The following is a 19,409-nucleotide window of genomic DNA, read 5'->3' on the forward strand; positions in this document are numbered from 1 at the left end:
ACTAAAATACTTTCTGTAGTTTTTCACTTCTTGTTTATGTGCTTTTTCTTTTTAAGGAAATCAAACCACAGAGCCATTATAACCATGGATATGGTGAACCTCTTGGGCGGAAAACTCACATCGATGACTACAGCACATGGGACATCGTCAAGGCTACACAGTAAGGGTTTCTGATGTTTGCTGGCTTTCTTTTTTTATTTTATTTTATTTTTCGAAATCTGAGTTACATATTCAAATGCCTTGGGGAAATGTCAGTATTTTAGTTAATTATTGTAATTTGCACCAGCTGTTAGCTTTTGGTACTTGCCATTTAGTGGAAATTTATTATTTTACTTTAAGAATATTGAATGTAAACAACTAGAGAACATTTCCAACTTTAAAAGCACCTTTGAGTTAAAAACATGGGTTATATCCCAAATTCCCTATCCCTAAAACCAGGTACACAAATACAACAAGAGTTAATCTTATGTATGAATGTGGATTTACTAAGGGATATCACAAAAATGTTCAAAATGTGGTCTTCAAAGTGTCAGATTATGTTGGTCTTTGAAATTGGACAAGGATATGGTGGATGAGTCTAAGAATATTATAATTCAAATCATTTGTAAGTTGAAATACAACAGATGTTTTTATCTACAGACAGAAAAAACACGAATTGAGTCCTTCAGCATGAAGTAAGGTTTATATATCACAGTTAATAGTCACAGTATACTTTAATCATGTCTTGATCTTTTTGTTTATCTATGTTCAAAAGAAAACACGCTATCATGTATTAATTTTATAAGGTAATCTATTTCATTATGATTCATGCATCCATGTCATGTCCTTTAGCCCTATATTGGCTCCCTCATTGCCCTTCCTCCTTGCCCTGCTCTTCTAGTGTGCTTCCTGTCGGGTTTCTTTTTGAAAGTCTAGATATTGTGGATGAGATTGGAAAAAGGCTTTTGTTTTATTTGAGATAGGGTTTCATTATGTAGCCTTGGCTGGCCTGGAAGTCACCATGTAGACCAGGTTAGCCTCAGACTCAGAGATCTGCATGTCTCTGCCTCCTGAGAACTGGAATTAAAGGTGTGTACCACCAGACACTGCCTAAAGAGTTGTATTTTAATGTATCAGACTTCTAGAGCAGTTTCACATGTGGGAAATAAAATATTAAGAACATGGCATTTCAGAAATCTGCTCTTCTAGCATATTGACCCATTTCATAGAGACACATGAAAATTATCAGAGGAGCAGGATCAGTCTTGATTCTTCTCTTCCTACTACATGTTTTTATTAGCATATACTTTCTATACTGATACATACTAATTCTACTTAATGGTGTGTGTGTGTGTGTGTGTGTGTGCAAGTGTGCAAGCGCTCGTGCACACGTGTGCATGTACATACATGGTAGAATCAGGGATAGCAACAGTGTGAGGGCTCTATGGATGTGTGTACAGTTTATTTCTGTTAGGCACACTGTACACACAATGAGAAGTCCTAATGTTTGCTGTTAGTGTCCCCTTGCTGCTTACTCTTCTGTAACCTTCCCCCATGGGGATCCTCCCCATTTTGAACTTGACGGGGAAGGCTTGTGGGAGGGGTCACTAGGGGGCCAGTGAGCAGGAGGTAAATGGAGAAGGAGACTGTCCGGGTGTGGCACCCGCCTTTAATGTGCAGTTAGTGCTCTCTGCAGGGGGGGAGATGGAGGTTTGGTGAAGTCAGGGCCAGTCTGAAACAAGCAAATCAGACAAACAAAAACAAACAAAGATTGTCGGAATACAGTTTGTTAAATTTATGTAAGTTAGTTTTTGTGTTATATAATTCCAGAAATCTAATATTTTTATTAAAAATTATGTCGTGTAGCTTGTTGATGGAGTTTTGGTAACTTACTTTCTGTTGTTTTTTGTTGTTCATTTATACTTGAGATTTTTCATAATTAGGTTAGTTAAGCAGGAGTTGGAGGAGAGGGGACAGGAGAGGTGACTCAGTGGTCAAGAGTCTGCTGCGCTTGCAGAGAGCCTAGACTTTGGTTCTTAGCATCCACATAGGACAGCTGGCACTGCAGTCCAGGGGGGGTCTGATGCCTCTGACCTGCAGTACCTGACACACACACACACACACACACACACAGTTAATAAAAACAAGTCGTTAATAAAAGAAGACATTAATGGGCTGGCTAGATGGTTCCTCCGGGACTCAGAGAGTGCCAGGAGAGAGTTGACTCCTGTACGCTATGCTCTGACGTGCACTATGACACACTTATGTGCACATATGTACAGAGTGGGTAGCTTCAGTTCCTGCCTCCAGGTTCTTGCCTGAGTTCCTTCCTTTATAGTGATAGATGTGATGTAGGCAGAAGCTGAAGAGCACAGCCTGCTTTTGGTCAGTATATAATTCCAGCTACAATAGACAGCTAAAATAATGTTATTGAAATTTAAATATTTTCTTTATGCAGTTAAAATTAATACAGTTTTCTACCTTTTCCTGTTAGATTAAAATCAGTAGCTCCACTGTCATGTGGATTATTGGCTTGACTTAATTTTTTTTATTATGACTTTTTTTTCCCACAAAACTTCTTTCTAATAGTTAGATAAATCAGCTTTATACCTAGAAAATACTAATGAATAAAAACCTTCTTAGGGATAAAAATACTCTTGTTCTTTCAGAGGAACTGGGTTTGGTTCCCAGGACCCACCTGACAGCTCATAACTGGTGTGTGTGTGTGTGTGTGTGTGTGTGTGTGTGTGTGTGTTTGTGTGCCCGCACATGCAGGCAAACACTGATAAAATAAAAATAAATCTTTAAAACAGTAAGGTTTGGGGCACAGTGATGAGGACACCTCTGTGCATTTTCTCCCCTTTGTTAGATGCCAGCCTCTTCCTGGGGCTTTCTAGGGGACCTTCCCTAGTTTGTCACGTATTGACCCGGATCACAGGACTTTCCCACTGCCCTTTCTACCCCAACACAAAAGTTTTATTTGCTTTCAGGAATATCAGCTAAATTTATAAATGGAGAATCCTAGGGTTTGTTTGTTCATGACATTCTCTAATGTCTTGAGTATTCCCTGTTACTTATTTTCTTAAAATTCTTTTTTTCTTAAAATTCTCATATTTTCTTAAAATTTATTTTTTGGCTTCTATATAATTTTTAAGTCTGCAATAGTTTTGTGAACCAAGTTATAAAGAAACTGACTGATTTATGTTTTTTGAGATATTTTTGTCTTTTATCTTATGAAATTTTATTATAAATGAGATATTTCAGAGTTGCAAAAAAGGGTTAGTAAAAGCTGTTGAGATACTGTTATTTTTTAAGTAATATATGTTTGAAGATGGCTTTAATTTGTAAGTGTGGTAATGAAGCATGAAGCCACGTGTGATGTCATACAAGTGTGATGTCATACAAGTGTGATGCTAGCAACTCGGGAGCTCAGGCATGAGGTTCCTGTGGACTGAAGGCCAACCTGGGCTATCCTGCCCCCTACCCCTCCCCCGCTGCCCCCCAAGCAGTGCTTCTGAAAATACTGTGCTCAGCTTTCGATGTCTGTTAAGTGCTCAGGCCATGACCTGTTCTCTTTTTCAGATATGGAATATATGAACGCTGCCGAGAATTGGTGGAGGCAGGTTACGACGTGCGGCAACCGGACAAGGAAAACGTTACACTTCTTCATTGGGCTGCCATCAATAATAGGATAGATTTAGTCAAGTATGTGTTCTGTGCTCTTCATTAATAGGCGTTTGGTTTTTCTCTTGCTATAACATTGAAATTACTTATCATAAGAACTGACAATTTCTAAAATCAATACCTTTCATGGTGTTTATTCTGTATACTTAAAAGAAAAACAAAAACCTCAAAACCTCATGTTTAACTTACCCCGAAGATTTACACGGGTGAGTTCTATAGAACACTTTGCATACGTATGTCTTTTCGCCATATTGTTGAGACTATCCTGTTTGAATGAGGAACTGAAGTAGAAAGCTTGGCTGTGCTACCCAGTATCCCAGCTCACGAGGGAGTGTGGTCCAAGCGAGCCGGGGACTGGAGTTTATCCTTAGTATGGATTCTAGAAGGGAAAACAGTGATAGGTGACATTCTTATCATTCACACCAGGCAGGGCTGTGTGGTACGCACTCCACATTCTAAGTATAAAACGGTTTCTATCCTTCAGTGTAAATTTGTTGGCCGTTAATAAGAAAGACGAGAGCTGAGTGCGAGGAGGCTATTAGTGATTTTTGATACTTTGGACCGAAGATATTTCAGGTGAAGATGTGAATCTAAACCTGACTGCTTTAAATGGACAGGTAAACGCAGCACAGAGAGGGAAGAGTAGACACTAAGGCCAGGGCAAGCACCAGCCACTAAGTCCCAGGAGATGCCCCACAGGGACAGCATGGAGGGCCTGATGTCCCCAGGGGCGGCTTCCTGTAGAGTATGCTGTTCGCTCCGTCTCCCTCCTTCAGTTTCTTGGCTCTCCTCGGTGCATCTTGAGTACTCTCAGATCTGACTCAGTGGTTAGGAGGCCCTGTGTTTCATCGTTATGAAGGCACGTTCACGTGGGTGGACATCTAGGTTGACAGGTGTCTGCTTTTCCGTGGCACCATCACAGAAACCTGGTGTGGCAGACGCCAGTGTAGTGTCTTTGGCTGTTTTCACTGTTGAGAAATCGGTGTAAGCATTGTGTATTTGAAGTTAGGTTTTGTTTGGTTCCTCTTAAAGTTTTCCATTTCTTCTTTCTGCAGTTTCATATGATATATCTACAAAGTATGGATTTTTTTTTTAATCTTGAATTTGAATTCAAATAATTTTGATTTTTGTAGGTTTGGTTGTTTCAGTATGCTTGGCCCAGAGAGTGGCACTGTTAGGAGGTATGGCCTTGTTGAGTAGGTGTGGCCTTGTTGGAGGAAGTGTGTCACTGTGGTGTGGGCTTTAAAACCATATGAGAGAGACAGGGTTTCTCTGTGTAGCCCTGGCTGTCCTGGAACTCACTCTGTAGACCAGGCCAGCCTTGAACTCAGAAATCCGCCTCTGCCTCCCAAGTGCTAGGATTAAAGGCCCGAGCCACCACCGCCCAGCTAGCATTTTTATCAGTTCTGGAAAAAATCTTTTTAGCTATTGATTCTTTTTTTTTTTTAATGACTTTTTTTGCCTGTAACCATTCTTATATACCGCCTTGCTCTCTCTCAGACTCATAGCCTGTTGTTAACCATTGTGTGTGGATTGTATACATTTCTAAATAAACGCACAGTGCTCATTCCATACAGTGTTAGCAGTATGTTTGCAATTTCGAGGCTGGCCACTCTGTCACCAATAACCAGCCAGTCCGGGGCTCTTCTCTGCAGAGCACTGTTTCTCTTCTCCCAGCGTTCTTTAGTTCCCTGCGGTACTTTCAGGGTTGAGGTCTCCCGAGCTTTTCTTCTTCTGTGTCAGTGTGTCTATTGGAGTGTCATGTTTAGGCAGCCATGTTGATGAGATTTCATAGGCATAGCTTCTGACATTTCTAAGAGATACACTCTCACAGCAAACTCCCTGTTCCTTCAGTTGTTCAATATTTTCACACCTTCTTCGGTTCTGACCCATGAGCCTTAGGAGCAGGAATTGTATCAGTTGAGGCTAGACACCACAGGATCATTCATTTGCTGTATTTTGATTGGTTGTAGCTTTCTATAGTAGCCTTTGTCTGTTGCAAGATGTTTCTTTAATGAGGGGTGAGATGGATACTTAACTGTGGACATAGGGTAAGCATTCAGAATGCAGGTCTAAATTATGCTGGTTTGGTAAAGGGGTTGTTATAGGTTCTCCATGATGGACAACTCTGCTAGCCCTGGGTTGGCTAGGTTTCTAGGGAAGGGAAGGACCTAGAATGATTTCCATCTTGTGTGGGCCTTAAGTCAAATCAGAGAGTTGATGATTACCACCAAGGTGTGCATGCTAATATTGTACCCTAACGGACATTGTGCCATGCTGGGTATTGTGTTCAAAGGTGTCACAGCTGGAAAGGGACTATTGCTTGTTTCCCTCCTTTGGAAGCTTAGTTGGAACCTTCTGGTATTGTGAAAATTTGAGTCCTTAAGGGAGGAAAGTTTCCAGTCAGATCCAGCCCAGAACCTCTGGATCCTAAGCCCAAAAGCATTGTGTCTTCAGTAGTGGAGACGTAGCTTTAACTCTGAAGGCAACAGTAATAACCTACAATGCTCAAAGGTCTTTTGGACAACAGCTGCCAACAACTCACTAGAGAGCGTCTTGCACCTAGTGTTGGGGTTTTATTTGTTAGATGGTCTGTGGCTCTTGGGGTAAGCATTGGTATCTCAGATGGGAGAATTTAATTTCCACTATATGTGCATGCATGGACTTAATGTATTACACACACACACACACACACTCACTCACACATGAATATATAATTTTTAGACATGCTCACTTTTACTTCACCCCTCCCTCCTTCTGCATTCACTCCCTTCCCCCTCCCTAATCAAGTGTCCCCACCGGTGTCCCCACCCGGTGTCTCCTTGCACCTTGCCATCCCTTCTCTCTGCTCCCCGCCCCCACTGTGGTCCCTTTTTACTTAACTGTTTAATATACTTACTCCAAGTTATATATTCACATCTATAGATTTGGAGCTAGGATCCACATATGTGAAACAAATTGCAAAGTTTGTCTTTCTGGGTCTGTTACCGCACTAAATATAATGTTTCCATTTACTTGAAAATTTCATAATTTTATTTTTCTTCACAGCTGGGTCAACCACAGTGCATATGCACCACATTTTCATTATCACAGATCAGCTGAAGGATTTGTTTTCATTTTCTATGAGTGAAGTGGCAGTTAGCCTGGCTGAGGAGGAATCTGTGGAGTAGGGCGTTGAGCGATTCCTTTGGGCATATATAGAGCTGGAGTGTATGATAGATTTATTTTTAGATTTTCAAATATTCTCCACTCTGGTTTCCACAGTGGCTGGGCCAGTTTGCAGCTCTTCCAACAGTGACTGAGGGTCACTTTCCCACATCCCCTCCCACGGCTCCCCCTCTGTTCTTGCTTGCTTTGTCGATGTTTGCCATTCTGACTGGGGTAAGATAAATTCTCAAAATTTTATTGATTTGCAGTGCCCCAATTGCTGGGGACAATGAGCAGTTTCTGAGATATTTCTTGTTGTTTGTTTGTTTGTTTTGGGGGCAGGAACTCTCTCTGTAATTCTGGCTGCCCTGAAACTCAGTATGTAGACCAGGCTGGCTTTGAACTCAGAGATCTAACTGCCTCCGTTTCCTGAGTGCTGGCCACCATAGCTGACCAAACAAACAAGTTTTATTTCTTCTTTTGAAAACTGTTTAGTAAACAAACCAGTTTCTTAAATGGGTCATATGGTTCCTTTCCTTTCCTTTCCTTTCCTTTCCTTTCCTTTCCTTTCCTTTCCTTTCCTTTCCTTTCCTTTCCTTTCCTTTCCTTTCCTTTCCTTTTTCCTTTCCTTTCCTTTTTCCTTTCCTTTCCTTTTTCCTTTCCTTTCCTTTTTCCTTTCCTTTCCTTTTTCATTTCCTTTCCTTTTTCCTTTTCTTTCCTTTTTCCTTTCCTTTCCTTTTTCCTTTTCTTTCCTTTTTCCTTTCCTTTCCTTTTTCCTTTCCTTTCCTTTTTCCTTTCCCTTTCTTTCCATTTCGAGTTCTTAATATGTTCAGGATATTTATCATGTGTCAAATATACATCTGGCAAAGATTCTATCTCATTTTGTGGGCTTCCTGTTCATTTGATTATTTCTTTAGCTATCCTGAAGAAGCTTTTTAGTTTCTGTGATTCCCCCTTTGGAGTTGTTAGTATTCCCTTAAGAAAGATTCTTCTCATCTCTTTTTGCGGGAGAGCTGAGTCTACTCACCCAGGTTACAAAAGAGGTCGAGGAACTTGTTTAATGTGTGAAGTTTTAATAATTATATTTCTGGTACAGTTCCTCATGCTGTTCTTGACATTAGTTCCTGAGCCTCAAACTTCTCTGGAAAAGGTGCACAGAAAACACTCTGTGGATTCTAAAGGTTAAACGGTGAAGCTAATAAGACCGAGTCCAGAGTCACCGCTCTACAGTGATGACCAGGGACACACAAAAAAGGACTTTACACATTCAATGAAGAGTTTGGGTTATAACTGCAGTACAGTGTGTAGTCATGTTCTGAGAGTCGACACTGCTGGGCGTGGAAAACCTTCACCAGCCTTCCAGGACAGCATTGCCTCCCTACTGCTGAAGTACCTCCGTGTGGTGCTAACTGTGCTTTAAGTGACACCTATGTGGCCCATTGGACCATTGCTTTTGTTATAAGTTAATCTGTGATTCTTGCTTTGGTGGCAACAGTCACTGCCAAGTTCTTAGCCTTCCAGAGATTTAAGAATATGTCCTGGATTGATTCTAGTCGGTGTCCCTTCTGGAGAAATCTGTCTTTTAAATACCTGTTAATGCCCTTGTTCATTGGTGGTCCCTCTTCAAAACCTAGAGAACATTAGTGCCTGCAAGAACATTCTTTGATGATAGCCTATAAAATGAATTTTAAATTCTTGCTAGTCCATATCAAAGACACACAATCTAGGTATTTTATTTATTTACAAACAGTGAGCCTAGCCCGGGAGGTGTGGAGCTGTTCTAAGGTACGCCCCGGCCATGTGTCTGTCCCTTGCTGCTTGCTGTTTATCATGGCCGCGTGCTGGCCCCTCACCCCTCATGGTGGCCTCCTCCTCCTTGCTCTTCTTTCTTCTCTCCTTTCTCTCCCTGTGACCTCCAGCCAGGCATCTGCAAGCCTGCCTACGACTGTCTACTGCCCCCTCGCAGGCTTTATAGCCTTTCACAGACCAGTGAACTCAGGGAGCAGGGTAACATAACATCATTTGCTGAATGGGAAGATCTCCTTGTCAGGGGCCCAACCAGATCTTGGGGCTTAGAAGTTAGCATTTGAATATATGGCAGTACCAGACCAATCCACTACAGCAACCTTTTTTGTAGTATTGAACAGAGGTTTGAATATAAAAATAAAAATGAAAGCGAGTTAGAAGGTGGAGGGATGTTTTAGTAGTTAAGAGCGCATACTGTTGTTAGCGAGGTCCCAGCACCTATGCCGGGCTGCTCCCTACTGCCTGCTTTTCCGGTTTCAAGTGAACTGACAACTTCTTTTAGCCTCTTGAGTACTTTACTCATGTGTATAAACCCACACACATACACATAATTAAAAATATAAATAAAATCTGTACAAAATAAGAGTTTAAATGCTGGTCATTTTGAGTACAGGTCTTACATCTGGGGTAAAAATACCATATTATGAAAACATAGTACTCTCTTCTAGGAGTTTATAGTGAAAGAAAAGTAATAGAAGTCACTTTTTTTGGAAATCATTTAATAATTACCCAACACTAACTTGATTTGTATCAAATTCACCAAGTAAAAATGAGTTCCAAGATTAAATTGTCTCTGTAGAAAAGAATGAATTGTTTAAAAAGAGACCCCAGATGAGGTTTTGCAGTAGTGTTTTTTCTTGTTGTTGTTTTGAGGTTTTTTGTTTGTTTGTTTGTTTTTTGTTTTTTTTTGCTTTAGATTCTAGTCTTTTCAAAACATTTTCAATCAGACACTTTAAGGACTAATTCAGACCTATGTAAACATTTGTGTGTGTGTGTGTGTGTGTGCGCGTTTTAAAGACTAATTTATTATGTATAGTGTTCTACCTGCATATATGCCTACAAGCCAGAAGAGGGCACCAGATCTCACTCTAGGCGGCTCTGCGCCACAGCCTAGTTCCAGGGACCCTCTGAGCCATCCACCGCTCCAGCCTCTGCCATCTGTGTTCTTAGTAGAGCCCAGGCATGGGGATGCATGGGGATGGCACACCTTTAATCCCGGCTGCTACTCCTCCAGGTCAGGTTGTGCTACAAAGTGGTACCTTGTGTCCAAAGAAAAAAAGAATCCCACATCCTGGAACTATTTTGTTCGGTTCCCTTAACTATGTTGCATGGTAGAGAACTTGGTTCCTTTATTATATAATGTTTTACAAGACCAGTTTAGTACATATTTATATGAAGCAGTGTTTTCTGAATTGAACATGTAAGTATGGTTATATTAGAACTGTGTGCCTTAAGAGTGAATGCATTTGTTATTTAAAAATCACTTAAAATGGCTTTAAAGTGTCAATTATATGTAGCTATGTGTTTCTCTCCTGCCTTAAAGGCACTTATAGTTAAGATTCCTCGAGTGGTTAGTCCATAATTGAGCATCACAGAGGGCAGCTAGGTCTCGTTCATTTCAGAGTGTGTACAGAAGCTGCGACAGTAATGCATCAAGTCACAAAGCTGCCCTTTTCTTTTGAAAGCCATGCCTTTTGTACCACATAGGGCACAGTGAAGGATCTTTACCGCCTCGTTTGTAGGTGCGAGCATTCTCTTGAGTCTGCTGCTTGGCTTACTCTGTATTCACCCTCTGAGGAAAGTAAAGTTTAAAAAGTTGCTCCACTCAAAGAAGACTGTGCCTTGGCTGTTCTTGGCTGCTCTGTGTCCAGCTACTTGATTCCAAAAGTTTGTATGCTCTTCAGATCTTTGTGGTTGCCTGAATATCTTTTTATATGATTTAATTTTTTACCCCATTTTTATTTTGTTATTCTTCCCATACAGTGCATCCTGACCACAGCTTCCCCACCCTCCTCTCTTCTTACGTCTTCCCTCCACCTCCCCCTTCACCTAGATCTACTCCTCCCTTTCCCTTAAAACGGGGGGGGGGGGGGGCTCCCAGGGATATTAACTGCAAAACAAATTACAATAAGGTTAGACATAAACTCTCATAGCAAGGTGGGATGAGGCAACCTGCTAGGAGAAGGGTCCTAAGTGTGGGCAAAACAGTCCCAGGCACCCCCTCCCACTGTTAGGGTCCCATGAGAACATCTGTGCAACCATAGGTATATGCAGAGGCCCTAGCTCAGGCCCATTCAGGGTTTGTGATTGTCACTTCAGTGTCTGTGAGCTCCTGGGAACCCTGCTTAGTTGGTACCGTGGGCTGTGATCTCGTGCGACTCCTCTGGTTTCTAGAATCCTTCTCCTTTGTGGGTTCCCCTTCCTTGCCCAGTGTTGGGCTGTGAGTCTCTGCATCTGCTCCTGTCCCTTGATGGACCATTTGCCTCTCTGGTGATAGATGAGACAGGCACTGATCTATGAGTATAGAGTGATGTTGGTAGAAATCATTTCATTGACTTTTTTTTTCCAGTCATATTTGGTTCTGTCCTAGTACTTGGCTTACCAGCCTCTGGTTCTTGGCCATCCACATAGTGTTAGACGTGGGCTCCCTCTTGTGGTGTGGGCCACAAGCTTTACCAGTCATTGGTTGGCCACTCACAAGTTCTGTGCTGCCATTACCCCAGCATATCTTGCAGGCAGGACATTGTGGGTTGAAGGTTTTGTGGTTGGGTTGATGTCCTAGTCCCACTGCTGGGAACTCTGTCTGGTTATAGATGGCCGGTTTGGGCTCTATATCCTCCATTGATAGGAAGCTGCACTAGGGCCACAAGTCTTATAGATACACAGAGCTTCCATGGCACAGGGATTCTGCTTCGCCCCCTAGATGCCCCCAGTTCCAGCCGTCTTCCCCAAGCCTTCCCACCAGCCCCCTCTGATCCCATTTCACCCTCCCAAGTCCACTGGTAAACTCCTCTGTGCTTCTCCTTCCGGTGAGAGCCACGTGGTCCCTTCGCCCTGAGCCTTCTCTGTAACTTAGTCTTTCTCTCTCTTGCAACTTTAAAGATCATTTCCTTTTTCCTCTAGAACAAAAAAGTGATGTGTTTAATATGAAATTGTATTAAACATGTTTTTTAAGCGTTGAAAGCACTATCTGCAAAGGCACAAAGAGGGTTGATAGTGGAACATGTTTTATTTTTCACATAATTTCTTAAAGTTGAAGATGAAAACTCTGTAAGTTACTACGAATTTTATTTTACAGATACTATATTTCGAAAGGTGCTATTGTGGATCAACTTGGAGGAGACCTGAATTCAACTCCGTTGCACTGGGCCACGAGGTTTACACTTTATATCTGTATTGATCGTCCTTCCCTTCAGGATCCTTTATTGTTTTTTTAAAGAATGATAATGCTATTATTTGATGTAGTCAATCATTTATTTATTGCTGCCCAGTGTTGTCTTCACTGGAAACAAAGTTACAAGTTGTTCCTAGGGAAGCATGCTAATCCAGTCGTAAATGGGACACTTGGGAAGTCTGCATGCATTTACTTAACTGCTTAGTTCTTCAGGTTTTTAGGATCATACTGGAATGAACTCACTTAATAGTGAGTATGTTTTTGTTAAGTTATCAGAGCTGTTGTTCCATTTAAGACTTTCAAGAAACATAAACTCCCAAGTCTTTTTTAAAGCAACTTGATAAAATACGAGATTTGACTTCCCATCATTATGGTCCTCAAGTCTACTCTTTTCTAGAAGACGTCTCCGAAATAACTTAATGTCTGTTTGTCTTTGTTTTTTAGACAAGGCCATTTATCCATGGTTGTACAACTAATGAAATATGGTGCAGACCCCTCATTAATTGATGGGGAGGGGTGCAGCTGTATCCACCTGGCCGCTCAGTTCGGACATACCTCAATTGTTGCTTATCTCATAGCAAAAGGCCAGGTAAGGAAGCCTTACAGCGCGTGTCTCAGTCACGTGTTACGCACGGCTTACATGCCTAATATTCGTAGCATTGCATTTTTTAATATCTAAAAGTAAGGGGAAAATATATCATCTATTTTTTCCTTTAAATATTTCTCTTAAATATTGTCTAAACAGAAATTAGGATTTCTGTTGCTGTGATAAAACACCAATATTAAAAGCAACTTGTAGAGGAGAGGGTTTGCTTACTTACATCACATCCCAGTCCATCCCAGTCCTGCCCGCAGTCAGGGCCGGGGCTGACGCAGAGCCGGTGGAGGGAGCGCTGCTTACTGGCTCACTCCCTGTGCCTTGTTCAGCCTGCTCTTTGATAGCACCCAGGACTATGAGGGGCAGTTATGACACCGCCCACAGTGAGCTAGCTGGACTCTCCCAAATCAATCAGTAATCAAGAAAAGGTACCGTAGGTTTGCCCACAGGCCACAGTCTGGAGGGGACATGTTTTGCAATTGAGATTTCATTTTCCTTTTCTAAACTGGCTGTAATCCATGCCAAGTTCACATTAAACTGACCAGCACAGTTGACACAGAATCATTACAAGTCCACTAGAACTTTCCTTTCTCATTTGTGCCCAAGATGGTATATTAATCGTACCACAATATAAGGCATATTCTAAATCTTGAAAGTCTTTAAAAAATTCACACTTTAAAAGTTGGGTTTATTTAAGATATCCAGAGTATAAAATAATTATTAATATAGATTTTATAAAATTAGTACAGCAGCAATTTATTCCTCAACCAGCTGATTCCCCAATAACCACACAGAAAGACTAAGATTTATTAAAATAGAGGTGAGCCAAATGCTGCATAGTTATTACTCCATTCGAAACCTCCAAGCTATCAGGGTTCCCCAGCCAGCAGCGCCCCCAGCCTACGGGCATCTGTTCTCAGAGGTCAGGCTCTTCTCCTGAAGCCTATGCCACCCCCTCCTTCACTAGCTCCACCCCTCCTTCACTAGCCCCACCCCTCCTTCACTAGCTCCACCCCTCCTTCACTAGCTCCACCCCTCCTTGACTTTTATTGGCAAGGCAAAGAATGAATGAAGAGCATTCATTGACACAAGCTTGGGACTGGAGCTTCCAAAAATAAACATAACAAAAGCCATGCCCACATTGAAACCTGATAGTGGGGTAGAGAAATCAGCATTTGAAATAATGCAAGGGCAGACTTTACACCCTATACAAAAACATTATGCCTACACTAGGAATCAATCTAGAATATAGTAGGTCTCATAACTATGAGCTTCTACAAAATTAAAAAAAAAAAGTCAATATAGAATCTTTGCAACTCCAAGAAGGAAGAAGCAGGATATATATCATTGCAGGCCGAACATAGCAAACTCCAAGGGAGCAGTCAGTGTGAGGAGCTCAGTGTCAGCTATCTGGGATTCCCTCACAAGCCCGTGGGCTCCTTCAGATGCTTCTCACAGCCACCCCCCACACGGCGGCAGCTGGGCTTCAAGTCAGGCTGGCTTCACCTCAGCCTGCTGCTGACCTTCTGGTTCTTGTGGTTCTGGCATTTCTAAAACGCTACAGTCTCCGGTGCAGTTGGCATGCACACAGACCGCTTCTGGTCTCTCTTCTAGGACTCCAGTCCTGCCACACAGTGCCAAGACTCAGTCGTTCTCTCTGACCCCTTCATGCCTCCAAACCAGTACCAGCTAGATGACTTTACACTGCCTAGTTCAGCTGCCAGCATAAGATGTACCTCAGCGCCCTCTGGGCCACAGGTTCTCTGTGCTGACCCTCCTGCTCAGTGATGCTAGTCTCTTCTTAATCACAGCTAATCTCTAACTACCTAATCGTTCTAGGAGAGCAAATATTTTACTTCACTGGTGCTGGTCCCTTGTCAACTACAGCCAACTCTTAAGCTCCAGTTGACCAGAACAGCAGCTTCTTAAAGCCCTGGGCTGGGTCCTCTCTGGAAGGTAGTGATTGGGCAGAGCATTGGTGTGGGTAAAACTTGGTCTTGCAAAAGTAAACATTGCTTAGTATTAATAATATTTACTCTCTTAGTTATATTGGGGCCAAAAGCCCCAATAAAAAGATGATGACTTCACCTTTTGCTTAACAATGGGGGATTAGGTAAAGGATTTATTGCTAACACTTCCTTTTCTAAAAAGCCAGGCAGCCCTTCTCTGCCTAGCTTTGTGAACCAGAGAGGAAGGAAAGGAAAAGAATTAAGATACTTTATGCAGGTAAATAAATATACACAGACACATTCATACATCCTCTCTCTGGCTGGGCCTGGCTGTCTGTCTCAGTCAGCTCCACATGTCTTCATGCGTGCTTCCGTGCATACACAAATGCCTTCATACGTCCATACAAAACCTATACATTTGGATAGATGGACGGATGCATGGATGGGGCAGAGCTCCCCAAGTCTCCACACCGCACCACCTTTCTTTCTTTTCTTTGGCCTTTTTATAGACAAAAGTTCTTAGACTGTTACCTCATAGATAAAGTGGGAGTTGCAGAAGGAAGCTGATATCAAGTTCAGAGCAGCGTGCCATTTTCTGTGCTCATTGTAAGTTCACCGGAACGGTTTCTGTAGCCTTGTCTATGATGGGCTCACCTGTGGCTCGCTCCATCCTTGGACCTAAATGCTGTTCCTTGAACACACACTGGTCTCAGGCCTGCATCTCATTTTAGTGTAATTATGAAAGCTCATTGTGTTCTTACTATTCTGAGGAGTGGGCATGTTCTGTTCTTGATTCTATCTTTATTACATCGTTCTAGAAAAACAACTAAAACAATCTGTTAAAATTTTCTTCCTAAGATTATTAGAATCAAATCAGGAGTTCAATAAAATCATTAATTCATTTAAACGGCATTAATTCATGAAAGTTATGTTGATCTGCAGAAAATTTAATCAGTAGGATAGGCTAATGCCCAGGGATTATTTTAGTAACTTAATAATGACAAAGAAGGCATATCAGCGAGAAGCAATCCTGAGATGAAGTCTCTCTGGGACCTTGTGTCTTAGAGCTCACCCATTGCAGACCATGCAAAAGCTGCGGGCCACCTGCCAACCTCAGCCTGTCCTGGAGGCTCTGACAGTCCTGCGGGTTCTTAAGGGACTCGGAGAAGTTCTCTCTGAAGCTTCACAAGCCAGGCAGCCCTCTATCATTAGCTCTCTTTCAACATTCTTATTTTCCAAGCTCCCTCAGAGCAATCCACACCTATTCCAGCACCAAGTACACTGTCGCCACAGGCCTCCCCAAAACACAAGGTCAAGTCTGTCACAAGCACCCATGACCTGGGACAATTTCTGTTTTAGTTAGAGATCCTATTGCTGTGATGAAAGCAATAGGGACCACGCACCAAGACGAAAATCAGCTTGGGGAGGGAAGCCTTTATTTTGCTTACAAATCAGCTTGGGGAGGGAAGCCTTTATTTTGCTTACATGTCAGGCAATAGTTCATTGTCAAATGGATCAGGGAGGAACCCCAGGGAGGAACCTGGAGGCAGGAGCTGATGCACAGGCCGTGGAGGAGCAGGGCTTACTGGCTCGCTCCTCAGGGCTTGATCAGACTGCTTTCTAATAGCACTAAGGCCACCAGCCCAGGGATGGCACTACTCACAGTGAGCTGAGCCCTCCGAAATCAGCCCTCAAGAAAATGTATGTACCTCACGCAAGTCTGGGGACATTTTCTCGATTGAGATTCCCTCTTCTGAAATGACCCTAATAGGTGTCATGTTGACCTAAAACTAAGCAGCGCAAATATTGAAACTTGGCATCTGAATTGATGTAAACTTCTGAAGCTAATTTTATTGATTGATAATTTTCTATTTTAATAACCTTTTGAGGGAAATGATTTTAAAAATAATAAAACATGTTTCATTTTTCTATTGCATAAAATAATGCAGTTTCTGTCAGGAAACATGGAATTTAAGTTCTTGATGTTGATTTTTTCTTTCTTTTGAGTGTGCATCAGTGAGCACAAAATCACATTAATTATATACTATCCACTAATTATATACTATCCATTAATTATATACCTATACAGCACATTGTGCTTTTCCATTTATTTTTTTTCTTCTTTTGAGTGTGCATCAGTGAGCATAAAATCACATTAACTGTATACCTATTCATTAATTATGTACCTATTCAGCACATTGTGCTTTTCTGATAAATCTGTTCTATTAACAGAAATACCACCTAGGTTCTCTTCTGCTTCTTTTTTACTGATTGTATAAAATCAGAAGATGTTGTGTTCTGGAAAGTGAATATTGCAAAACAGTGTCTTGCATCAAGTTTCATTCCATGACAGTTGTCTTTTATTCTAAAGGAAGATTGTGTCATAATAGTGTTTAAAGACTACTGAGAATTCTAAAATTGCAAATCATTAAATGTAAACCATGACAAGGGAAGGGTAAGGCATAATTTATAAGCCACTTAGCTAGTTAATGGCAGAACTTAGCTTTAGTTAAAAATTCCGAGACCAACTTGCATAAAGCCTTCCCAGCAGGGTAGTAATGTATTAGACTGTATAATGTATAAATTAGATGTTTCCAGCTAATTTTGGTTCGGATCTTAAAATTCTGCTGTCTGGTTTATTATCAGGATGTAGATATGATGGATCAGAACGGAATGACGCCTTTAATGTGGGCAGCCTATAGAACACATAGGTATGTAATTGTTGTGGACTTCTCGGCTCATTCAGCATAATACAGCGTGGAAAGGAGGGGTTAGCAGGAGCGGCCGCAGCCGCTGTGCCCAGTGCTCTGGAGGCCTGTGCAGCAGCCATTACCTAGTACAGAGCACGAGCTACTCTCTGCCCACCCGCCCGCTTCGCTGTCTCTGCTTTGATTCAGTAGTCTTCTTAATTCTGACAGTGGAAGAAGAGGTTACCTTTTTTTAAAAGTAATTACCTTTTCATGTGATTCTGTTTTAAGTTTTATGTATTCATTTTTAAGCTGTCTTAAATCATTTTTTGGATCAGTCTAAATGGAAATAACAGTATTTTTTATTCTTAAATATATAGGTGTTAATAGCACAAATTCCCAGATTAAAAATAGGAAAGTTAGATCCAAGCGTGCTGCCTCTCAGCCCCGTCTGCGCTTACCCAGGGCTGTGCATACGTGACAGCTACTGACTGTACTGGTGGCAAGGCGAGAGTAGATGTGTTCTGAGGTGGAGTGAGAACGCAGCCTCAGTCAGTGTAGTCTCTGTAATGATTTCGATAATTGAAATTAGGGTTGTTGTTGTTGTTTGTTTGTTTTTTTCCTTTTCAGTGTGGATCCAACTAGATTGCTTTTAACATTCAATGTTTCAGTTAACCTTGGTGACAAGTATCACAAAAACACTGCTCTGCACTGGGCAGTCCTAGCAGGGAACACCACAGTCATTAGTCTTCTTCTGGAAGCCGGAGGGAACGTGGATGCCCAGAACGTCAAGGTAAATATGCAGCAGGAAGGCACTGACACAAGTCCTTCTGGAAACACGGTCTTCTTTTAAAACTGTGATCATTGGGAGAAACTTATTATTTAGTTCTATCCTTCGCTTCTTCAGTTAAAACTTAAATAATTTAATGTCATCTTATGATACTAAGTTGTTTTTTAGTTTGTGGGTGGCCTTTTTATTAGTGAATTTGTACTGGATTTTAGAGATTGCATGCTTCTAACTTACACAAATGAAGGACATTTGTGCAGCTTTCTGGTTTCTTAATATCATTATGTATAAGTTTATAGTTTCAAAATACATTATCTGGTCAGTAAAATGGCACAGCTGATAAAATCACCTGTGTGTAAAGGCTGACAACCCTTGAACAAGTCCCCGACCGAACCCATCGTGTACGATGTGGAAGGCTAACGCCAGCTTTACACGTTTCCCCTGACTACACGCACACTGTGGCCCAGCTCGCCATGCGCAGCCTACCTTCACACACAGCGTAAGAACAGCAGTGGTGGGAGACTGGAGTCATGCTTTGACTTGGTCGTTTTAGTAGCTTATTTCTGTAAAGAGAAGACTTTTACATTTGATAAAACACTTTATAAAGTTTATAGAACAATGGTGAATTGACCCAGGATAAGTATACAGAATTCGTCTAAGTGCCAAGTACAATTTAATAGGTACACTTTTGAGTTTTAAGAATTTGTACACATCTACAAACACAAGATTCTGCTGGGGGAGTGGCAAGGTGATTTAGTAGACCAGAGGTGCCGGCTGCCAGCCTGATACCCTGAGTCCTACGCCAGGAACTGTGGAAGGCGAGCACTGGCTCTGTGCAGTTGTCCGCTGACTGCCACGTGGGTCCTGGGGTGCTGGTGCACTTGCACAGACACAGTATCAATAAGGGCTCCCCCCCCCCAAATGGTTCTGTTGGTAATCTCAAGTTTTTGATTTATCTTTTGTGTTTTTAAAGGCTTAGAGCCCTTTAGCAGTAATCTGAATGACCATGAATACTACCAGGAATCACTGTCTTTGGACAAACATTTTTAAGGATTAGCTATAATTTGTAATATTTTCTGAGCCATGTTTTATAAATGCCTAAAGGATATGTGCTAATTAAATGTAAAGGGAGCTTAAGCTTTATACTAACCTGAAGTAGCCAATCAAAAAGTGGGTATCTCTTGCTGGATCAAGGCATCTCCTTATGGTCTTATGACGAAATTTTCCTTTATTTGGTTACTTTAAGAAGAGAAGGTTAGATTGTTAAAAATGGGTTGGAGTGTGTTTTGGTTTTTCTTTTTTTAACTTTTACTTCATAGCTTAATGAAGTTTTAGAAACTAGCCTAATAACAAACTTTGAGTTTAGTTTAAATATTAT

At 41.5% G+C, this 19,409-nt stretch overlaps 1 protein-coding gene across 2 annotated transcripts in view; it reads left to right on the plus strand.

Annotated features, from left to right (window-relative positions):
• Zdhhc17 (zinc finger DHHC-type palmitoyltransferase 17) overlaps positions 1–19,409 on the plus strand; it is a 61,731-nt gene that overhangs the window by 18,786 nt on the left and 23,536 nt on the right. For both annotated transcript variants that reach the window (XM_052164989.1, XM_052164990.1), the window contains exons 2-7: positions 57–160; positions 3,562–3,684; positions 11,915–11,992; positions 12,455–12,599; positions 17,204–17,268; positions 17,875–18,037. In XM_052164989.1, the coding sequence (XP_052020949.1) occupies positions 57–160; positions 3,562–3,684; positions 11,915–11,992; positions 12,455–12,599; positions 17,204–17,268; positions 17,875–18,037 (678 nt within the window). The remainder of the gene's footprint in view (positions 1–56; positions 161–3,561; positions 3,685–11,914; positions 11,993–12,454; positions 12,600–17,203; positions 17,269–17,874; positions 18,038–19,409) is intronic.

The sequence above is a fragment of the Apodemus sylvaticus genome, chromosome 20, assembly GCF_947179515.1.
Source record: "Apodemus sylvaticus chromosome 20, mApoSyl1.1, whole genome shotgun sequence".
NCBI classification, from domain to species: Eukaryota; Metazoa; Chordata; class Mammalia; order Rodentia; family Muridae; genus Apodemus; species Apodemus sylvaticus.